This window comes from Podarcis gaigeae (genome assembly GCF_964106915.1).
Source record: "Podarcis gaigeae genome assembly, chromosome: 6".
In the NCBI taxonomy this organism is placed as follows: Eukaryota; Metazoa; Chordata; class Lepidosauria; order Squamata; family Lacertidae; genus Podarcis; species Podarcis gaigeae.
In genome coordinates, this window is record NC_139682.1 from 59,713,111 (window position 1) to 59,737,023 (window position 23,913).

At 43.5% G+C, this 23,913-nt stretch overlaps 1 protein-coding gene across 1 annotated transcript; it reads right to left on the reverse strand.

Moving 5' to 3' along the window:
• Positions 1–1,304: 1,304 nt before the first annotated feature.
• Positions 1,305–15,654, reverse strand: LOC310846383 (cytochrome P450 2J4-like). The gene is made up of 9 exons (XM_083742786.1): positions 15,301–15,654; positions 11,922–12,084; positions 10,861–11,010; positions 10,026–10,186; positions 9,321–9,497; positions 8,464–8,599; positions 5,799–5,986; positions 5,041–5,179; positions 1,305–2,238 (listed from the first exon to the last, which is right to left on the reverse strand). The coding sequence occupies exons 1-9, from the start codon at positions 15,637–15,639 to the stop codon at positions 2,063–2,065; spliced, it is 1,629 nt and encodes a 542-aa protein (XP_083598912.1). The 5' UTR covers positions 15,640–15,654; the 3' UTR covers positions 1,305–2,062.
• Positions 15,655–23,913: the final 8,259 nt, after the last annotated feature.

Consider the following 23,913-nt stretch of genomic DNA (forward strand, 5'->3'; position numbering starts at 1 on the left):
GATAGGACTCATCTTGCCTCTGGCTGCTCAGACCCAACAGGTTAAATTTCACTTGTTTTGAAGAGTAAAGATTAGTATTTTAGCTGACATTTGTTGAAGAATTATCTGCAAGTGCAAATCAATGCTAGCTCTTTGATATCTTCAGACCAGAACAGGTTCAGCAACTCCCAATTCTAAAGCCAGTTTCCTACAAACACAACCCCCCCCCAATCCAAAATCTGATGTGGGGTGGGGTGGGATGGCTGGAGATATTTTATTTCTTTATTTTATATTTACTTTTAAATTATAACGATTATATTCCACCTATGGTGGCATTAATGGTTCTCCTCTTCCTCATTTTATCATCACAAGCAGCCTGTGAGGTCGGTTAAGCCAAGTGATAGTGACCGGCCCAAGGTCACCCAGTGCGCTTCATGGCTGAGTGAGGAGTTGAATCCTTGTTGCCCAGGTCCTAGTCCACTTCATATCCTTCCACCTTACTCCACCTTCCGGAAAAGAAGATGCAGAAGTGAACAAGCTGACGGTAACGAGAGAGAGAAGGTCTCGACTCTCAAGCTGGCCCTGAGCAGATGTAGATTTAGGGGAGAGTGGCAGGGATGCTGCAACTGTGATTTAGAATGGAGTGAGATAAGTGGGGGAGGGGAGACCATTTTTGGCATTGCACAGGCTGCTCTTGAAATTTGAGACCCCAAAGTCCACCACTGTCTTGACCACAACATGGACACAACTCAGGTTCTTTTTAGGAAAAGAAGGCTTTAAGTCACCCTTGAAAGGAAGGTCTCTAGTTCTACAAATTAGTCACTGACCTTTCAGAGTGTCTTCTCGCTGCTTCCCACTAGGGCTACTTCTACATGAGGGGAGAAAGGTGCAAAAGCTCCAGCAGGGCAAGTATTTCAGATTGCCAGACAAATAGATTCCCACCCCCTTACCCCATACTCTCACCTGAGCCAGGTTTTTAGGGTGGTTCCCCTGGAGGAGAGTAGGGGGGAGCCCTCTTGTGCAAGCAGAATCCCACCCCATATATCTTAGATGTACTCCTACAAGGGTTTCCTCACAACTCTCCATGCCCTTAACAGGATTCTATGACTGTAAAAAACTGTATGATACTGCTGTATATGTATATCGAGCAGATACTGCCTATTGTCACAGACTCAGTTTGGGGTAGAACTGGAATGGAAACTTTAAACAACAATCTTGCAGTGAATTGCCAAGGTTGATCAGGCCTGAGACACACCACATAGGATCTTTTCTTTGCCAAAGGGGAATGCAAGGAGAACAACCAGGGTAATCAACGAGCCCAAAAATGAAAGTTCAAGGCTTTATTACCAAATCAAATATTACACAATTTAGAACTTTTTATCACTAGTGAAGAGAAGTCCTGAGAGAAGGGAATAGAAATTGGAATGAAGAAATTATCCTACAAAGGCAGACTACTGTTTAAAAGATGGGTTATAAATAAACACACCCCAAGGATCCGGGGCTAGCAATCCTTTTAAAATCACTCTATGCACCTATGTCATAAGCACTGATGTCTGTAATAAATATTAACTTGCTAGATTACCAAGTACACAGATTGGCCCTTGCTGTATTGGCCAAGTACACAGTGCTTCTGCACTGCCAACTTACAAAAACTTTTTTAGTAAGCCTTTTTCATTAACTGTTTGAACCAAATTAAAATTTGCCATGACCTGTAGACCAACTACAGCTTGAGTATCAAAGTCTACAATTTACCAGACATCTGCAACCCTTCTCAATAGTAAATTATTGATCTGGCATTTGAATGTTGAAGTGGTTCAGGTACAAGGCTTTGCTGGTTTATAAGACATTGCCCTAGCTGTGCCACAGGGACAATTTTTAAAGTCACATACTTGAGATCATTTATGAGAAGAACCACACACCAGTCATGCAGATTGAACTTGAGGCCTTCTAAATACAATGGACATGCATTACTATTGAGCTATGACTATTGAGCTGTCCCCCTAAGGATAGAAACTAAGGAGGCAGTGCTGGCCAAATTCTTCACCATCTTCTTTTAATGAGCAGTGCCATAAAATGAGTCCCCTCAGCGAGAGATTGCGCATATCCGGTAGGGCTGGGGGGATAACGTAAGACCTGACCGATGGTCAAGGCTTAATGTCACGCCTTTTGGAGCCTGGAAAGTGAACTTCTGAAGTAGGGCAGTGAAGAAAAGAAAAAGCTCAGTCCTGGCCAACTGCTCTCCAAGACAACCTCGCTTTCCTAGAAGAGAGGGAGAGGGAGAGATGGGGGGGAGGGGAGAGAGAGAGAGAGAGAGAGAGAGAGAGAGAGACTATGTTAGTAGAGTTCACATCTTCATAGCAATCTCCCTAAATATGAATACAGACATGCATATACACGCACACAAAACCAGCCATTCTTTGATATTTACAGTAAAGTCTCCAACCAACCCATGTGTACAAAAAGACTTATAAAGGGAAAGTGTCAAAAAAATTCATATATTAGAGAAAAGAACATACAAAGATTCATCATATTAGAGGAACTGTTTACAAAATAGTGTAAATTAGTCACAGCGAGCTTTAAAAATGTGTCAACAAGAAAAAACATGCACTTAAATGGGTTTTCTTTTCTATTACAGATTGCTGTTAAAATGTGGAGAATTGAATTTAAGATTAGAAAAAATGAAGGAAACCAAAGTTGGCAGATCTGTCCATCCCTAACCTTACAGTTTCCCTCTCACATTTCAAAGATGTGGAGATTTATTTATTATATTTTTATTTCATAAAATTTATATACTTCTTGATTATAGAAATCATCATAAAAACAACTATCATTCAGTTAATATCCAGTTAACTGGCTTAACTCAAAACTCTGCATTCACTTTGACCCGCCCAAAAAGATCTTACAAATGTTTCAGGAAATTGCATCAATCTTTAGGAACTCAGGATGGAAATTTGTGTTTTTGTTTTTTGGAGAAAGGGCCACATTAGACTAACTGAAAACATTTGGCATAGAACAGGCAATAAAAAATAAGTCAGTTAGTCAGTCAATCAATCAATCAATCAAACAAACTGTTGGAGGGACCGAGCAGTGGGAAGGACCAGACCACAATGTAGACATAATGTCACACACGCACACACACACACACACACACACACACACACACACACCACAGTGAGGGTAAGATGAGGTCTGGGAGAGGAGACAGAGAGTAAGGTTAAGGCGTGTGGGAGAAAAAGAGCAACGCTAAGAGTTGGAAGGAGGGAAGGACAGCAAGCTGAAAGGATGAGGAGGGTAGGGCAAAAGCAATCCAACCACAGGGAAACAGATCCCTTTCCCCCACAAGTGGCTTATTTTCTGAGCTGCATAGTGAGAAGTAGGCACCGTATTTTTCGCTCTGTAAGGCGCACTTTTTTCCTACTAAAAAGTAAGGGGAAATGTTTGTGCATCTTATGGAGTGAATGTGTGGTCTCTGGAGCCGAATTGCCCAGGGGCGAAAAGCAGGTTGTGCTTTGTTTTTTGAAAGAGGGAAGTGGGTGTTGAAACAAAGCTGCTGATCATTTGCCGATCGGGGAGAGAGATAAGGGATGCTAGAGATAAAGGAGGCTGCCTGGGAGGGGAGAGGTAAAGACAGCAAACGTCCAAAGGGGGGAAACAGGAAGACTAAAGCAATAAGGAGAGAAATTAGAAGAAAAGGAAGAGCAAAAAACTGCTCCACCTAAGGAAAAGACAGTAGGGCAAACAAGAGGAAAGGGAATGTTGAAAGGAAACAGCTGATTGGTGGGACTGGAAGAAAGATAAGGGATGCTAGTGGAGGCTGCCTGGGAGGGGGGAGGTAAAAGCCCATGTATCCTCAAGAATTTTACATTGGTCAGCCCAAATTCACCATCAGATCACATAGCATGTCCATGGCTACAGCCTGCACCCAAAAAATCATGCACCCACTGTTTCCTGGGGCTGCAATTGTACAAAAATGTTGCTACAAAGCACGGATCCACATGCATTGGGTAACCCCAAATTCACCATCAGATCACATGTCTGTGGCCACAGCATGAACCACAAAAATCATACATCCATTGTTTCATTCAGAATATATTTTTTTCCTTGTTTTCCTCCTCTAAAAACTAGGTGAGTCTTATGGTCAGGTGCATCTTATGGAATGAAAAATACGGTACTTTTCTCATGGTGCAGAGAAGGAAACAACTGTGAACATGGAGAGGGAAGCTTGCATACACAATGTTTCTCATATTCCCTGAGGGGAAACCCTGTAAACCAGGGGTCAGCAACCTAAGGCCCATGGGTCGGAAGTGGCTCACAGAGGTTGTTTGACCGGCACATGAGCTGCCCCAGAACTGAGCGACCCGCTTGCGCAGTGGCGTAGCGTGGGTTGTCGGCACCCGGGGCAAGGCAAGTAATTTGCACCCCCTAACCCGTGGATTTGCGCCCCCTAACCCGTGGATTTGCGCCCCCTAACCCTAACCTCCAGATGTTGTGCCCGGTGCGGCCGGCCCCCCTGCACCCCACGCTACGCCACTGCGCTTGCGCACTGCGCTAAACCAGCGCAGAACTGCACAGGGACTCGCTTCTGCGGCACCATGAACAGATGCTGAAAATTGCACCTGCACAGATGCAGACACCGAAAATCGCAGGTGCTCCATGCCCCGGCCCACGGAGGTATCTCTGCAGGACCGTTCTGGCCCAAGCAAGATAAACCTTGCTGACCACTGCTGTAAACAATACACCCTAGCCCTCAAGGACTGTCTGAGCCACCTATGGCACTCATTAAAGATCTCAGTAAACACCCCCTTAAAAATCCACACTTTGCTGGGGTGGGAGTGAGGAGTCATGTCAAAACTATTTTTGTGTTGCACCACAGCCCCAAGTGCAGCCATTTTGTGATTGGTGCCCATAGCACTTTCTTAAATGCCAAATGTACTCACTGTCCAAAAAGGTTGGTGACCCATGAAATGCACAATATAGTTAGTAATATACCCAGCACTCAGTAAGTCGCCATCATATAGGCCCTGTTGCAATTCTAGTGAGCAGCTCCTCAACTTTTGTTACCTGCAGAGAAAGGCAGGAATGCTTCCCTTTTCCGGAACTGACCATTCTCTAGGAAATGGCCAGGATTAAACTCAATGGGTGTTTCCCACTCATCCTTGTCAAACAGCACAGAGGTCAAATTGGTGAGCAATATGGTTCCCTGGCAAAGGAGAAGCAGAGAAGAAAGTAGATAAAAATGACAAGGCGCTTTCAAGTATTCTCTTTGAAATTACAGCAGTACTAAACCTATATCTCCTGACAGAGAAAGGAAATGTTCTGAATGCAATATTTACTTTTCATTATTAAGTAATTCATTCAAAGATTTCCCACAAAAGCACAATTCCAATATAGATTTTAAAAGACATTCAAAGTCTGCTGGACTACAAAAATTCAGGGTTAGCAACACCAGATACTGGCTAATTTCTGACAGACTAGCTACCCATTCAAACTGAGACTGGTACAACTCTGTATTTAGACCACAGGTTTCCACATGGTGGCCTCCAGATGTTTGGGGATACAGCCTCATCATCCCTGCCTGTTGGTCATGCTGGCAGGAACTGATGGCAGTTGGAGTCCAACAACATCTGGATGGCACCATGATGGCCTAATAAAATAAAATATTACTTATAACCTGCGTATCTGGCTGGGCCTCCCTAGCCAATTTGGGCAGCTCCCAACAGAATATTAAAAACACAATAAAACATCAAACATTAAAAGCTTGTGCTCTTTACTGGAAGAGCAAAAACAAACAAGAAGAGCTTTATGTTCTTAACATTTACTTTGGGCACATGAAACCCAGCCAGTGTTGTGTCCTTAGTTGTTATCCGGGGCACATTCAGTGGCACAATGCTGCTCATCCTTTGAACTTCATGAACAACCGCATTGGTATAGGGCATTCTGTCCTTGTCACCTATCGCTGGCTGGCGAGACTGGCCAATCACAGAATCTATTTCCTCTTGGACTCTGGCTGCAAATGAAGAAGATTAGCTTCAATACAAGAAGAACAGACAGAAACTGAGAGCTGAAGATCTCTGGTTGGAATGGTCCATCAACTGCCTAAATAGAATTGTTTTGACTGCACTGTTTATTGCAGCTTGCCAGATGGAAAGCCCCCCCCTTCCCCTTCCGCACTGTTCTGTGGCCTCTCACAACCTCCTTGAAGCAATTTCAGGGTGTGTGAGAGAGAAGTACAGGGAGAGGAGTGGAGGGAAGCCTTTTTGCACAAGTGGAAGTCCGTGCTCACAGCTTCTGCTGACAGGACTCCCTCAGTGAATCCTGTCCAAATAATAACAAAAATAAAATAAAATAAAATAAAATAAAAATAATAGAAGATTTATTTAAATCCTGCCCATCTGACTGGGTTGCCCTAGCCACTTTGGGCAGCCTCCAGCAAATTATAAAACCACAGCAAAACATCACACATTAAAAACAGTTAAAGTATATAAAGCAGTTCCATATACAAAAACAGTTACATATTAATAATTATATATGCATATGATATAACACTTAAAAGAACATCAGCTCATACATATAATCAATTCAGATCAAATGCAAAACAGCTAGCAACTGAGTTAACAATCTCCATTTAGAAGTCATGTTGAAAGAGGTACATTTTATGGTCAACTACTTGCTAAACGAAGTGTTGTGAAAGACACCTATGATATTAACTGTCTTCAGTGTGGCATAAATCACATTATGGTTCAGAAAGCAAAGCTTGAGGACATTTTTGTAAGAGATGCTATGGTTCGCATTTGAATTTCTTGCATTTGAGGTCCATACTTAACCTGAAACTGTTCTTAACCTGAAGCACCACTTTAGCTAATGGGGCCTCCCTCTGCTGCCGTGCCACTGGAGCACAATTTCTGTTCTCATCCTGAAGCAAAGTTCTTAACCTGAGGTACTATTTCTTGGTTAGCAGAGTCTGTAACCTGAAGCGTATGTAACCTGAAGTGTATGTAACCCGAGGTACCACTGTATATAGTTTTCACTCAGGTCCACGTCAGTTACTTTAGGCGGGAAACCCTGGGTTGTTGTTGCTACAATGTTGACAGCCGGCTGCCTATAAAAGCAGGCCGGCTGAGCTGTTTGCTGTTCAGTTCTGTTCCAGCTTACAAATAAAGAGCTGCTTTGGAGAAATCGCTGCGTCATCTGCTATGTCTACCCACTATTCAACACTAGCGATGAGGAAATGGAATCATAATTTGAAGTTGAATTCCATCCTATGTATCTCCTTTCTGTATTTGCTTGAGTTGATTCAACAAAATAAATTAATCAGTTTACATAATAACATATTAATACGAGTAGACCTACTGCATTTTTGAATCACTTCAGAAAATATCTGGAGGCAGACCACAGAACATCATTCATACAACCTAGCTCCCATTCTAATTTTGAATCCCTAAGAGAACAAAAACATTTCCACATTTTGCTATGAAATTACCTTATTGTAGTTACTATTGAACCTATAGCTTACACTAGAGGCAAGGATTCATGGAATCATAGAATTGTAGAATTGGAAAGGACTCCAAGGGTCATGTATTCCAACCCCTGCAATACAGGAATCACAGCTAAAGAATCCTTGGTAGATGGTCATCCAAGAGAGTCCACCACCTTCTGAGGTAGCCCATTCCAATGTCTGAAAGCTCCTCCTAATATTTGAATCCATTAGTTCAGGTCTTACCCTCTGCAGTAACAGAAAACAAACTTGCTCCATCTTCCGCATAAGAGCCCTTCAGAGATTAGAAGATAGCTATCATATGTCCTATCATACCCAACTCCCTCAACCATTCCTCAGATGACTTGGTTCCAGACCCTTGATCATCTGTGTCACCCTCCTCTACACACATTCCAGCATATCAATAGCCTTCTCAAACTGTGGTGCCCAGAACTGAAATCAGTAGTCCAGTTGGAGTCTGACCAAGGCAGAACACAGTGGTTCTATTACTTCACTTGATCTTATACTGCTGTTGATGCAACCTAGAATTGCATTAGGGTTTCTTTTTCTTTTTCCTTTGCTGCTACTGCATCACACTGTTGATTCATGTTAAGACTCCCAGATCCTTTTCACAAGTTCTGCTGTCAAGCCAGATATCTCCCATCCTATATCTGTGTATCTGGCATAGTAACATACCAACATGGCATTGGGAGCTCATCCAAAAAAGGGAACGGTGGAATTCAGCTTTTGTTTCCTGGGGGTACTCAAAGGTACGAACCACCAGCAACTTTTTAACGGACATGTTAAAAGTGTGGCACTTATTGTAACAACTCCATGGTGTGTACTGGCACCTTTTTTTTCTAGAAACAAAGTACTGATGCTATTCAATGTTAATCATACTCATGGAAAACAAATTGAACTTAATAGCCTATAGGTTACATCCCTTAATTGCAGTAGATTTATTCCAAACCCACAGTAATCAAAGATAAGTAAGCAAATGATGATTCTACCTTGAATTTCCGGAAAAATGGCCATGTACAGCAAGGCCCAGCGCAGGGTTGTGGAAGATGTTTCTGTTCCAGTAAGAAAGAGATCCAGTGTTGATTGTAGGAGGTTGTCTTTATGAAAACTGGAAGCAGCATCCTCCTTAAAACAAAGAAAATGCACCGAAGGGTTCATCTGTCATTAAAAACACCATCCCAGTTTCAGTCCTATACAGTGGTGCCCCGCAAGACGAACGCCTCGCAAGATGGAAAACCCACTAGCCAAAAGGGTTTTTCGTTTTGGAGGCACTTCGCAAAACGAATTTCCCTATGGGGTTGCTTTGCAAGATGAAAATGTCTTGCGAGTTCCCGCGGGGTTTTTTCGCTCCCCCCCTTTTCCTAAGCCGCTAAGCCACTTAACAGCTGATCCGCTGATAAGCCGCTTCTCAGCTGATCACTAAAAGCCGCTAGACTGCTAATAGCGCTAATCCGCTAAGCTGTCAATGGGCTTGCTTTGCAAGACGAAAAAACCGCTAGATGAAGAGAATCGCGAAACGGATTCTTTTTGTCTTGCGAGGCACCACTGTATATCAAGTGATGACAATGAGATCCATGAGTTCTATTCCTAACAAGTGTCCTGGATCTAGCACAGCCAACTCAACAGCCCTGTGAATCTGGTGGATTTCAGGACAAGTGGTGGTGGGTCACCCCTGGATACACATTATTTCATATTCATGTATATGCACTTGTACACACATGCACCCACACCTCTTTGGCTGCTTTCTTACAGAGCCAATGGAAAAGCAGGGTAAGTTCTGGTCCTTTAGATTTTGTCTCTGCTTTTTATTACTGCTACTACACAAACTATACTTTTTGTTTCTTACCGTGGCCATTTGATTTAGATAGGCATCTATGAAATCTTTGGGTGCAGATGGGTTCCAGTCTTCTTCATGTTTTTCAATGATTTCTCTCACAAAGGATTTCAGTTGTCCCCAGTTTTTAAGAACAGTCTGATGGGGCCCTGGCAAGTGCTTCATGAGAGCGGGAAATGCATTGTACATCTGAGGAAACAAATACTAACATCAGATTTGTTCGGGGAAAGCCCTCTCATAACAGTTGCAGATCATGCTACTATCAAAGGAGGTAGCAATCCATGTGATGGCTTCCCATGAAGATGGCTACCTGCTTGACAAATGCACGCACCTTACCGGATATCAGGAAAATGGTGCCAAAGTAGTTTTCTCATTTGGTGATGCCTATCTGCATGGGGGGCCTTGCACAGATTCTAACTGGTAAGAGGGGAGTGTGGAATTAAGCCGTGTATGTCATTTGGGATTGCATCACTGTGTTCATTGCAAGACATGCTCTGGATCTTAAATCCAGTTTATGAACATGCCCTACCTTTGGTATTTTAATAGATAATGTGAAGACAAGACAAGATGTCAAGGGGATATGAGATGGTATGTGATGCCTGAATGACAAGACAAATGGGGAAAAGAAATCAGAACATAAAGAAACATGAGGGCCAAAAGCAAATCAGTGAACAGTCAACAAAAATGTGGGAGTGTGCCTGGGACCAGAAGACCTACCTGAGTCCACATACATCCCTGAAGATACATTATCTCATCAAGGAAGAACAATAACTTCTGGAAATTGCTGTCATGGTAATCAAAGCGGTCCCCAAAAGTGACAGAACAAATGATATTTGAAACAGCATTATTAATCTGAAGTTTAGGGTCAAATGGCTGCCCTGGAGAGAGAGAGAGAGAGAGAGAGAGAGAGAGAGAGAGAGAGGGAGAAGGAGTAAGACTGTTTATGGCTTCCATGTAACAAAAACAGATGGAAGTGGGTGGGTGGGTCTGGACAGAGTATGGGGGGGCACAGCAGATGTTCTTCAGATAGAGGATGTCTAGACGGCACAGTGGATGAATTTTATACTTAGGGGAACATGCTAAGGAAAACTGCACAGCTATAGGTATAAGCTTTCTAGCACATTGTTCTGTGAGATTTTATATCTATGTTGTTTTGAGGTTATGGGTGCTAGCCCTCTTGAATCCCTGGAGGCAGCAAGCGTTAAAACATAAGGCAGGCTAGCTGTCTCATGAGGTGATCACTTGGGGGAAAGGCCCCTCCATCAGACTGCAGTGAGAGAGTCTAGGGTAGACTTTGCAGGGATGTGACCTAGAAGTAAAAGAGCAAGCTGGAGAGTTTCAGAGCACAGTGTTTGATTTCTGTTTGAATCCAAGGCTTGTGGCTATGGGAGAAATAAGACCCACAATGGATATACCCCTGGGCTGAGTTTTACATTGATGCCCATCTAAAGCAGAGCTGCATTTGCACAAAGCAGCACTTGAAAGCTTCATACCATGACCAATGTATTTTTTAACCTTTCATAGGAAATAGGCTTTTTTGACTGTTTCGCACCTTTCTCAGCTTCAATAGCTTCCTTTAGGTATTGGCTCTCTTCCTGTATTCGTTCTTCTAAAGTCCTTTTACCCAAACCAAAGTTTCTGAGCATTGATATGGCAAATTTTCTCTGTTGTTTCCAGGTGAGACCATTAGAGGAGACCACTCCTAGAGGGGAAGAAATAACAAGTGCATATCGCAAGGAAAAACATTTAACATTTAATTATAACATGGGCTATTTGCTTTAGATTATTCTGCTTGCCTGTTTGTGCTGCTTTGGAAAGACTGAAGCAGGCTGGTTGTTTTTATTTGATTGCCGTTAGTTCTGCTGCTGTTTGATTATTGCCTGTGGGTTGGTTTGTTTTTGTTTTTTACTGTTTGGGTTGCTTTTTGGAATACAGTTGGCCCACCAATTATGTGGTAGTTTGGTTCTGGGGGTCTGTGTGCAAAGGCAAATTCTAGGAATCCCAAGAGCCAACACCACCCCACAAAGTGGGGGGCTACCTACTGGGCTGTAGGAAGGAGCCCCAAGGGCTTCCTTGGGCCCCCTGATACCTCCCCCAAGCCTGGTAAGCAAGGAAAGCCTACTGGGTGTGTAGGTGGAGGAAAAAAGAATAAATGGTAAGTGGAAATGGCAAATTTACTTATTTATTCTACCCCACCCCGCATAATGTTGCTGGCTCCCTGTACTAACTTTATGCTGTCCTTTGAAAGTTTTTGTGAACTCTGATAGAAAGGCAGCATATGTTTAGAAATACACAAAATGAAGTAAATATATAGGAACACGTAAAGCAGTCAATCTATATATATATTTACAAATGTCCCTTCTGCATTGAAGCCCTTTAGGCCACTCTGGCATTCATTTTCTGGATTAACGGTACCTGTTTATATGGCCTTGATTATTTAATGATAATTCTGTTTTTTTCTCCATTTATTTTTGGCTTTTTGATTAGATGGGAACCTTCACCAGGAAATGATGGGATTATGCTGTTATACCAAATGATCATACGGAAGCGCATTTCTGAGCTAGAAATAAATAAATAAATTTAAACAATTGGCTGTAATTTAAAGTAACTCACCCAATGACCTACTGATTTCCTTGGAAAGAGGATCAACTGGACGATCTATGAAGTTTTCACCCTGATGGACAAGAGCTTCTTTCACCAGATGCAATCCATTCACAATCACGATCCATATTTTCCCAACCTGGATGCTGAAGACATTGCCATATTTTTCAGCCAGCTGAAAGGAGAGGAAGAATGCAAGAGAGAACAAAATATCTCTATATAGTCTACATTGATTTTCTATATTAATTTACCTTTTTGATGTTTATAGAATGCCAATACTGCATGGAACAAGCAGACTTGGTTGCAATCAAATACGTACAGCGGGGCAGCAGAGATGTCAAAAGTGTTTCCTGGGCCCAGTTCACTGTGCATGGACAGACCCCCTTCATTCTCCGCCTGCAATCTACTGACAAGAGCTGCTGCTTCTGCACATATATTAATTTAGCCTAGCTACCACACAGAGATCATAGAACCAAATAAATGTAGAGTTGGAGGGGACCCTGAGGATCATCTATTCCAACCCTCTACAATGCAGGTATATGCAGCTGTTCCATATGGGGATCAAATCTGCAACCTTTGCTTTCTCAGGATCATGCTCTAACGTTGCAAAGATAAAAGGGGGTTGGTAGAATAATGTACAACATGTGAACAGAACTACAATCCTTATCCTAAAGTACATGGGACATAGAGAACTGAGTGGGGCACCACAATATTCCTCCCTTCTTTTTGTAAGGGAGTTAATTCTGAGCAAAACCTTTTCAAGCCAGTCAATTATGTTTTATTCTATAAAGGCTGCACACTAAGGGAGTGGAGGAAATAATGTAAACACAAGAAAAATGCTTTATGTACTCAAGTGTCATCCATCCATCCATCCATCCAGCAGCAGCAGCAACAAGAAACTTCAACTATTTTGTTTATAACTTCCTTTAGAAATGCCTGATTTATTTCAAAAAGACAGCTTGGGGTCCCTGCTGGCTTGGAGTCCTGTACATAGGTACCCCCTGTAGCCCTCTAGAGTTACTACCTTGGTTCTGGCAAAATACAGGAGAGGATGAGGGAGGAATTGAGGGTTGTTGTTTTTTCACCTAGTGCTGAAATGACTTCAAATCAATTCATTACAATCTATTGCAGCCAAACACTATGGCCCCTCTGGAATTTGTCACATGAGCACACACACATACACACAAATTTGTAAATCTGTCTGTACTTTCCTACCTAGAGCTTAAATACATGACTTTTCACATATATGCAGTGGCGTAGCGTGGGGGGTGCAGGGGGGGCTGGATGCACCGGGCGCAACATCTGGGGGTTAGGGTTAGGGGGCGCAAATCCACGGGTTCGGGGGCGCAAATTACTTGCCTTGCCCCGGGTGCTGACAAACCACGCTACGCCACTGCATATATGCAGTACTGCACAGCAACAGATGCGGGCCTGGGCAATAAACAAACAAAGAGTCATATTCCGAAGAGGTGATGACTTTGTTCCACATGTTAAATTTCTGAAAGAGAGGGAATATTAGGTGGTGGGGCGAAGGACAAGACTTGTGGGGAGCTACCTCTCCCCCACCCTCCTCTTTCAAATATCATGCAGATAACTATGTTCAGAACTGGTGTTTCTGGGCTACACTGACAGAAAACTACTTGTTCCTAGAGCCCTGGAACCTGTTGATCTCTGAGAGATAGGGCTCAGTGATCCTAGGCTGGGAACTGGAAGCAGCTACATGAAAGCCTTGCTCCTCCTCAGGGGTGGAATGAAGAGAGGGAGCAAGGAGAAAAAAGGAAAGGAAAGAAGCGAAAGACGTTTTTCTCCAGCCCAGCTGGCAATGCCTTTCCCGTAGAAGTGTGGGTGAGCATTTGGAGAGGATCCCTAACATGGCAGGGAGAGGGAGTGCAGCAAATACAGGACACACTGTGTCCAGTATTGAGGACGTCACATTTTACATTGAAATACAGGGTGATCTTGCATTACACAGGATAGGTAGCAACCCTATACCCGTCTGTCAGCAACTCCAAGGGATAGCCAATGTGTTTTGGACCACAACTCTCATGAAACCCAGTGAAGATGGACAGCGGTGGGGGATGATGGGAGTTGCAATCCACAAATTCTGGCAAGCGCATTAGCAGCCCTGGAAATACATGGTCTGAAGATAAAGCAATGGGACAAGAAAGCTTAAGGATGCTAATTATTCCAATTTCATGGCATCACTCGTGGTTTTTGCTAATCCATCAAAACAGTGCACGAGACAAAAACAGAACAGGACACACAAACACAAGCTCCCGTAACATTAAAGCAAATTCAAAAATAAAACAAGAATTTCATCACATAATTACTGGCTTACAATCTAAACAAAATTATCTTGTAGGAATATAAATACATGTCGGGTTGGATTTCAGTTGGTAACTGATTCTCGAGAGCTGGAGTTGCAACACTAAAATCCCACTTTCTAATACAGGACAAACACACCTCTGTGAATTCACTGCTAACATTAACCAAGCTTCTTAATATTTGCTTTCCTTAGAAGTATCTGTCCATTTTATCTTCTTGCTGTATTCTTTAAAAACACGCTGTTCCTTAATTTAGACCTGAGGTTTGGGACTGAGTTCGTGTGCAAGGTAAGAGACACCCTGACCTATAGCCCACCTGAACTCGCGATGCTGCTTGGCATTGTATGATCTACTTGAGCATAAGGGTCAAATACAAGGAAAGCAAACTGACCTCTGGACCAAGGAACTGGACAGAGCTCATTACCTTACTCATGCAAATATGTGGCTCATAGCTCTGGACCTTTTTTCCCCCCCTGCCCAGAGCTAGAGGTAAAAGGTTGAAGTGGTGGAAATAACCTGCTAACAAAATAGAATCATGCAAACAACCATCCTACTTTTTATGGCAGGTGTGGACACAGGCTTGTTACCAATGACTGTTAAGCAAAATAGATCCCCCAGATTCAGAGGCCATACACATCTGGATGGAACAAACCACAGGAGATGCATTTGCCTTCATGCCCCAGCTGTGGGCTGCTCAGAGACCTCTGGCTGGCTACTCTTGGAATCAGGATGCTAGACTGGGGCATCTAACCCTCACTTTCCAGTGAGGTTTCTACGCTCCTTTTTTATAAAAAAATAATATTTATTACTTTTTCCAACAATTTAAACACTACAAAAAAGAAAAACAATACAATACTACACCAAAACACTAAACCAACAAAACAAAACAAACACAACCCAAAACACATCAAATAATTTCAATATTCCACGACCTCCTCACATCTCCCTTTTTGTATTCCACTTCTGTTATTTTTTTCAGCAATTCCTTTCCATTTTAGGTTTCTACGCTCCTCTCCACTGCAATGTTACCTGTTTTCTCATCATCTGGTTCATTCCTTCATTCTTACCTTCCGTGCTGCCAAATGTGGGTCCTTTGCACCAAAATGTGGTATATTACCCAGCAAGGGAAGAGGCCTGGGCCCTGGGGGGAAATCCCTTGGGCGAATCCTTTTCTTGTAATCAGCAAGAAGTAGAAATGTTGCCAGAAACACCAGAACGATTTGCAGGGACAAGGCCTCCCAGAGGACAGAGAGCAACTGGAGCAGCATCTTAGAAGCTTTCAAGCCTCCTTTGTCAGAGCAGACTGTTTTCTGTTGGGAGAACAGAAATCTGATCCCAGGAAAGCAGTCACACCTCTCCTCTAGGCTAGGGCTCCTCTGAGAAACAGGAGTATGCAATCCGTACATTGTTGTACATCACACCCACAAAGAGATAGAAGCGAGATGGCCTAATGAGTAACTCTTCTTAGACAGGAGAGGGAAGGTAGCTTTCTGAATCAGAACATTTCCTTCTTGTTTTCACTTTTATTAAAAAAAGAATATATTTTATTAATTTTTCCACAGGAAATAAACTTTACTTAAAATTCCATAAGCAACAACAATAGCAGTTAGTCTGTCATTTCTTGGGAAAAAGCATAATAGCGCCTTAACGTTGGAACCACTATTTAAAACACGTTTATGATGGGTCTGGGTTGGTTCATAGAATCTTAGAGAATCATAGAATCTTAGAATTGGAAGGGAACCAAGGGTCATCTAGTGAAACCCCCGATCAATCGTCTTGTCTCATACAGGAGAAGAGTGGATCCCAGGTGTTACAAAAAGAAGATTCTGAGGGTCTGGGGAGTGTGTCTTGATTGATCATCTCATCTCATATAGGATAGATGTTACCCCCCCCCCAAAAAAAGAAAAAAAAAGATGGACTCATCTTGCCTCTGGCTACTCAGACCCAACAGGTTAAATTTCACTTGTTTTGAAGAGTAAAGATTAGTATCTTAGCTGACATTTGTAGAAGAATTATCTGCAAGTGCAAATCAATACTAGCGCTTTGATATTTCAGATCAGAACAGGTTCAGCAACTCTGTCCTCTTGGTAAAGAGTCAGAGGAATCATCTTGCTTGTCTTCTGTTCAATACTGCATAGATTAGAAACAGTCTTAGGCTGGATCATTTGAGGAAGATTGTAACTAGCAGAACCATATGAGGACTGCCTAGTAGCCTACTCCATTTTCTAGAGTGGTAATAGTCCATTATACAGGGGAAAGAAGCATATTGGGTCTTAATCAGGTAGGTGACAGCGATATCTGGCCTTGGCCACAAAGAGATGAAATCAGGGGTGGGGGTGGGGAACCAGTGACTCTCCAGATGTTTCTGGACTCCAGCTCTAAGTAGTGCCAACCAGCACATCCCATAAACAGGGATGGGAAGAGTTTACTGTCCCTTGCAGTAAGCAGCAGCAACTCTGCTCTTGGGAGGTCAGGGTACTGCTACCCCATCATGCCAAGCCATTAGCTTTCAGCCTTCGTTCCCCGTGTCAAATAGAAGAATCTTAATACTCATCACCATCAGCTGGAGAGGAGGTGGAATTCCAACTACCGCTGTACCTCGGAAGTCCAACAGAATCCATTCCAAAAGTCCGTTCAACTTCCAAAATGTTTGGAAAACAAGCCGCGGGTGCACCAGAAACTATAGTGGAAGCTGCACCAGATGCTCAGCTTCCAAAAAAGGTTTGAAAACTGGAACACTCAGTTTTTGATCGTTCGAAAGCTGGAACGTTTGACTCTCAAGGCATTCAGGAGTCAAGGTACAACTGTACTGAACTGCAATAATCACTTAACTGCTGTGCTTAATTGCTACTGCCTCTGTGTGCCTGGGGGACCTGCCCATACTTTTGAATGCATTGCAGGTGAAAGGTGAAGAACCAGTGTCTGCAAGCTGAGGCAGCCTGGACTGCTGCTGCGGGAGGTCATTGTATGTCAGCTCAGGCCTCTGGGAATGTCAGCAATACAGGCTGAAGCAGCCTTCAATTGCAACTCCCATCATCCTTGGCCATTACCCAAGATGCACGACTTTTTTAAATCATGGCAACAACTAATCTGGAAAGTAATATAACCTATGGGAATTCAGGAGCCACAATTCATCTTAAAGCCCATTGATCTCACTATATTTATAAGCACATTTAAACTCTGTGTTGGGATTGAGACCAACAGTTCAGAACAGCAGAAACTCGTTACATGCCAAGGGAGGTGCATGTGCATTCATGCAGCTGTTGATCCATGTTAACTCTCTACCACTTCATTGCAGAACATGCCTTGCAAAATATTCTAAGCCCTATGCAGCCTAGGACCCTCTTACTTATGGTCCTGCCTCTCCTGGTATGTCCCGCAGAGGACCCTAAGGTCCATGAATAATAATAGCTTAAAGGTCCCGGGCCCTACAGAAGCCAGACTATCCTCCACCAGGGCCAGGGCTTTTTCAGTGATGGCTCCAACCTGGTGGAATGCTCTGTCCCACGACACTAGGGCCCTGCAGGACTCGATCTCCTTCCGCAGGGCCTGTAAGACAGAGTTATTCTGCCTGGCCTTCAATTTGAATTAGCCTGATCATTTATTCCCTTTCCCCCTTTCCTCTTCTATGAATAAACCCTTTCTGGGACCCCACATTTAAATTCTTCCCTGTTTCCTTGCTGGCCCTAGTAGGACCAACTTGGCCAGTTAGCTCTGGTGATCATAGATGTCTACTTACTGGGTTCCCTCCCCCCCCCAAAAAAATGACCCCTGAATTCTTGAACTTTATTGATACCAATGCTGCATTTTATGTTGTATTTTATGCTGTTTTTAAGCCACATTTTAATCAGTGTTTTATATTTGCCGTTAGCCACCTTGAGCCTGGTTTTTAAACCAGGAAGGGTGGGGATAAAATAAAATAAAATAAAATAATTTATCATTATTATTATTATTAGCAGGGCAATCCATTAGAATTTTATCGTGAGTTGTGACCACACTCATTCCTGAAAGCAAACCACACCCTCACCACAGCCATGGCTGGTGCTAGCTTGCAGCCAAGGCCCCCAAGAGCTCTCAGGACCCCACTGTGTTGGACCCAACCTGCAGCAACAGCACCACCACCTACTGCCTGCCCTCTTCTATATTTATAAGCACATTGAAACTCTGTGGTGGGATCAAGGCCAACAGTTCAGAACAACAGAAACTGGTTACTTGCCAAGGGAGGTGCACGTTCATTCGTGCAGCTGTTGATTCAAGTTAACTGTTTACCACTTCATTGCAGAACGTTCCTTGCAAAATATTCTAATTTTATAAGCATATGCAGTACATTCCATTAGAATTTTATCACGAGTTGTGACCACACTCATTCCTGCAAGCAAACCACAACACAGCCATGGCTTGTGCTAGCTTACAGCCAGGGCCCCCAAGAAGAGCTCAGGAAACTCTTCCTGAGTTCTTCCTGAACAGGATGGATTGGCGCTGCACAGGAAGACGTGTGCTACAGCACTTGGGGGTGCACTTGGGTACTATGGCACCCTGTGCAAGTCCAAAATTTGGCACCCCCTCCAGCCCCCCCCCCCCCGCTTCTTCTCAAAGCTGGGAAAGCACTAACTAGGCTTTGGGAAGGAGGCAGGAGGGCTTGAGGACTCTGTCGGAGCTCCATGCCTCCTTCCCAAAGCCCAGCTCTTGCCTCCCAAACTCATGGAACCAGAAGGTGAGCCCGTGGGGCCCTGGGCTGCACCCAGTATAGGGGCTGGTCCCCATCCTGCAAGGCCATCTTGGGGCACCCATGGGGCAAACTGATTGGAAGGTTTTATCTCACCCAACAGAGCTTGCTGATGGGCCGCAAGCTCTTCTTGCATGTGTTCCTCCACCACCATTTCCTCAGGTGCCAGCTTCTCCTCCTGCATGTTCACATGCACCTTCCATTCCTCCTGCTGCACCTCATCCTCTGGAATCTCTGGAGACACGGATTCCTCTTGCCAATGCAGACACACCTCTTGCATCTCCCCCTGCACTGCTAGCACACATGGAGAGCAGCTCTTCACGTCCATCTTGCAGCTCACACTCCTCTGAGGCACTTTCCTCCTGCACCTGCTCTTCCACAGCAGGCTCCCTGGGGATGGAGAAATCAATCAGAAGCAGCTCCTCGGCTCCAGCCAGCTCATCCTTATCCAAGGCGTTGTTTTCCCCCTTGCCTTCAGCCACTGACTGCATCTCTTTGCAGTCCCAGCCCCTCATCCACACTGGATCACTTTGGCCACCCCTTCCATCTGGGTGCCTTGCAGCTGGGCTCTTTGATCACTTTCAGCCCCCTGTAGCATCTCGTCTGGCAGGACCCTCACCTTGTGTGGAGTCACACTTTTCTCTCCAAAAAGGCTTCTCACCACATCCCAGGAAGAATACATGGTTTTGATTGGCTTAGGTAGGCTGATTGACATGGAGGGCTACCATTGTCCTGCCCACCCTAGCTTGCTACAATCTTTAGCTTGCTTGCCCCTGCTTTGTGATGTCTTACTGAGAAACAAGGTGAGGGACTGGATAAAATAACCCACTGCCCTGCTGGAATATTCTAGAAAAAAACTTGTTAATTGGCTTGAACAAGTTGCTAGGCAACAGAAAATTTCCCCTGCAACAGGTTCCTTAACAGGCAACTTTTCAATTATCTATATTTAAATTTTCCAGAAGCTGCAATGGTATTTGAGGATAATCAATCATGTATAAGTATGACTGAATCAGAAAAATGTAGACCTAAAACAAAACACTTAAATATACGCTATGCACATATGAAAGACTGCATTTTTAAAGGGTGGGTTAAGCTCAGGTATTGATCCACAGAGTTTATGATTGCAGACATTTTTACAAAGGCTTTGACTGCTGTAAAATTTAAAATGCTGATAATGGAATTGTGTCTTACTGAGTAAAATTAAAATAAAATAAAATTACCAGGTGTTCAAGGCAGCATTTCAAGTTAGGAGGGCTGTTGAAACTTGAAACTTGTAAATGGCCCTGAACAAGTTGCTAGGCAACGGGGAATTTCCCCAGCAACAGGTGTCCTCCTCAGGGCATGCAATCAACTAAGTCTGGATCAGTGTAAATGAGTATGTGAATAAGTCAGCATTAGGTCTCTAGCCAGATGGCTAAAAAGAGAGAAAGACTGTGTTTGTTTGTTTGTTTGTTTGTTTGTTTGTTTGTTTGTTTGTTTTTTCTTTATTAATGACCAGTGTAAAGTTTTGTAAATAATAAAGACTCAGAAACAGAACCAAATGGTGTTTATTCTCGTAATGGGCATTTCACTAAGAGATAGCTGGAATGCTGCTGCTGCAGTAAAGAAGTAAAAGATGGAGTTCTTTGTAAAAAGAACTCTGCTGCAGAAAGAAAAGAAAATCCAAGAGTAGATGCTCACACACCAACAAGTCATTTCTGTGGGAAAGAGAAACTGGAGACGGGAGGGACATGCAGGCAGTAGTTGTTTTGATTGGCTAAGCCACTGAAATAGGCAGAAGTGTCTAGGCAACCTCTCTGTCGGTAGAAGTGAATTAATAAAGACTGTGGGTGACAGGAAAAAGACTGAAGGTTTTGGGAGCTCAAAAATCTTGCGATTCCTTGCTTGCATCCTATTTCTACCTAAAGCTCCCTGAAAATTCTCCTCCTTCCTGAATAACAAGCCAGTAGTTCATCTTATGTTTGTATTCCTTTTAACTTGACAGAACCAATAGCGGCCAACTCTGGCAATTTTACTTTAAAACACTATTTATTAACTGGAATGAAACAGAGCTACAAGTGAACAGTTTAAGCCGTTAGCAATTGCTATGCTTTTAACATAAGATGTTGTTGCGGTATAATATGGAAAGGATACTTTTAACTTTTCAATGGAAATCAGAATTGCTGACTCAGTTTTCATGCTGTTATCCCCTATGTTTATTAAATTATGACAATGATACTTTCAAAAAAATAATAAAACCTATGTACAATTCATTGGTCGCAGTCCAATTTGGAGTTGTATTTTTAAAGCCCATTGATTTCATTATATTTACAAAGCACATTTAAACTCTGTGTTAGGATAGAACTAGTTATGTGCAAGGGAAAGTGCATGTACATTGATTCAGATGCGTCGATGCAGTTAACATATGAGAAATATTCTGATTTTATAAATATACGCAAAACATTCCAATAGACATCTATATTGAATTGTACCCCTTCCTACCAGCAAACCAGTGCCTTTCCCCCCACCGAGGTGCAGCCACGACTTGTCTGTTCAGGTTTGAAATCAGCACCTAATTGTTCACTCTCACCTTCATCCTTCTTTGCATCTGTTGGAACAGAAGAACGCCCTTGCAAAGATAGCGTACATGGGAAAATCTGTGCTTCTTGAAAGGTCATGAGGATAACCTGAAGGTGTCCTCCAGCAAATTTGCTGTGACCTGCAGTAAGCACTTTACATCTTAATTAACCTCAGCGTACATTGGAACCAAGTTAAGAACTGGTGGACTGGCAGCACCTGCTAAGAATACAATACAAGAAAACAGCATGGGGAAATCAGGCACTTCCTCTTCCCAGGGAACTCTGAGAATTGTAGCTCTGTGACCAACCAGTGAGGCAACTACCTCAGGAAGCAGAATCCATGGTGGCAGCAGATCCTGATTTCTCTCCCTTCCCTTGTTCCTGATGCAGATCTTCACTCACCCGTTCTTCCCTAGTGGGGAGGCATTTTGTGACTTGCCTCAGGTGTCACAGGGCAAGCCCTGGCGAGGGAAAGAGGGGTTTCCTAACCATTCTCAATGCCCTTAACAAACTATGCTTCCCAGGCTTCTTTGGAGGAAGTCATTATTGTTTAAAGTGGTATGATAATGCATACATAGTGCAGATGGGAACCCTAACTCTACGGAAAAGTTGGCTAAAACATGTCAGGTTTGTGGCTATGAGGAATTCAGACACATTGGGCCTGATTCAAGCCAGCAAAATGAACCCCACTAGCTCAATGCCCACATGGCAGGTATTAGGGTCTCAAATTTCAGCAGCACCCTGTGCGACTCCAACATTCAGCACCCCTCACCCCTCTTGTTCCAATGTAAATCATAATTGTGGTGTCCCCAGTGGCACCTCCAAACCTCTATGCCAATGCAACCAAACCGGTCACACTTCCCTAAATCCATCTCTGTGCAATACATGTATCAATATACATGTCAAAATAATTATATAGTTATATTCAGTGCTGTTTTTCTAGAGAAAAAGGTGCAGGAACTCAGCATAAATGCCTCCCTTGCTGTCTTATAATGGCAATAGTGCCCAACAGAGAAGTGCTAGAACTGAGTTCTGTCTGGGAGGAAAGCCCGAGTTTCTCTTCTCATGAAAGGGAAACAGTAGCACCTGACCCCAACTGTGTTAAATTCCCCCAAGATTAAAGGTAAAATGGCCACATTCTGATTACTGTGAATAATGGGAGCCGTGACCCATATGAAAGAAAATGCATGTGTCTGTCTGTGTGAGCACTGGTGGAACAGATATATGGGATCTCATAGCCCCCAAGCCTTTAAAGCTGACTCCGTTGTGTATGGCTACACTGAGATAGTCAAGGAAGCCAATGGACAGAAGCCACAGTAGCAATTCCTAGCAGCACACAAGCATCTTGAGACACTATACTTCACCCTGAGCAGTTACAATATCAGTTGTGAATAGGATATGTGTGGTAGACTAGGATTGGATCTACACACATAGAAAAAGCTACAGAAAAACACGTTATAAATGCTCGTAATGAAAAATCCCATTGGTGACGGATCACTGCTCTACAGCGCTATCTGGTGTCTCATGTTTACAATGCAGTTATAATGATGAGGGCAGCTGAGCCCTAGGTTAAAGGATTGTGTTAAGTTTCCAGAGATGCTGGTAGTTTGGGGAAATTCTCCTCCGAGCTGAGCAGTGGAACTGCTTGGAGGGGGGAAACAGGACATTCTGTCATCAAATCAGAAGCTGGGATGGCTTCTGTAACTCTGGGAATGTCCTGGGAAAATCAGGACACTTGAAGAGCATGCAAACCCAGTTTGGGATAGAACTTGACTGTGAACTTCAAACAACAATTGTGTAATGTATGCCAACTTGATCAAATATGAGATATAGATCTTTTCTTTGCAAAAGGTGAATGCGGGGACACCAGGACAAACAACCAAACCAAAAATGAAGTGTAATGGGAATTGGGGTTGCTTGTGCGTAAGTTGCCTCTACTCTTGGCAAAGTTGCCTGGTTAAACCTTTCCCTGGCTGCACAGCCCTTACTCCGTGGCTGTGTCAGTCACTGGCAGAATCTGTCAGTGGGCATTTCCTGAACTTCTTCCAGCATAAAAGTTCTTTGACGCCAAGTCTCCGCCTAGCCTCCCTGCGCGGAAGTCTTCTGCGCAGGGTGGGCGTGGCCAGCGGAGGACCTGTGCTCTCCCTGCTAGTTTCTGTGGAAGAGTCTTGGAGACATCTCTCTGAAGCCCTCCCCTGCTCCCCTTTCTTCCTGGTGTCACGCTGATTTCCTTCCTCAGTGGATGAGTTCCCTCTCTCCCTGCTGTGGCCTTTCTCCGGCATCACTGGAGAGCCTTACCTCCACTCCTGGCTCCGATGGCAGTTCCCTGACATGAAGGTTGAAATGTCTATTTGCTAACCAAGTGTCACAGCAAGGATGAAATGGGGAATTCCCTG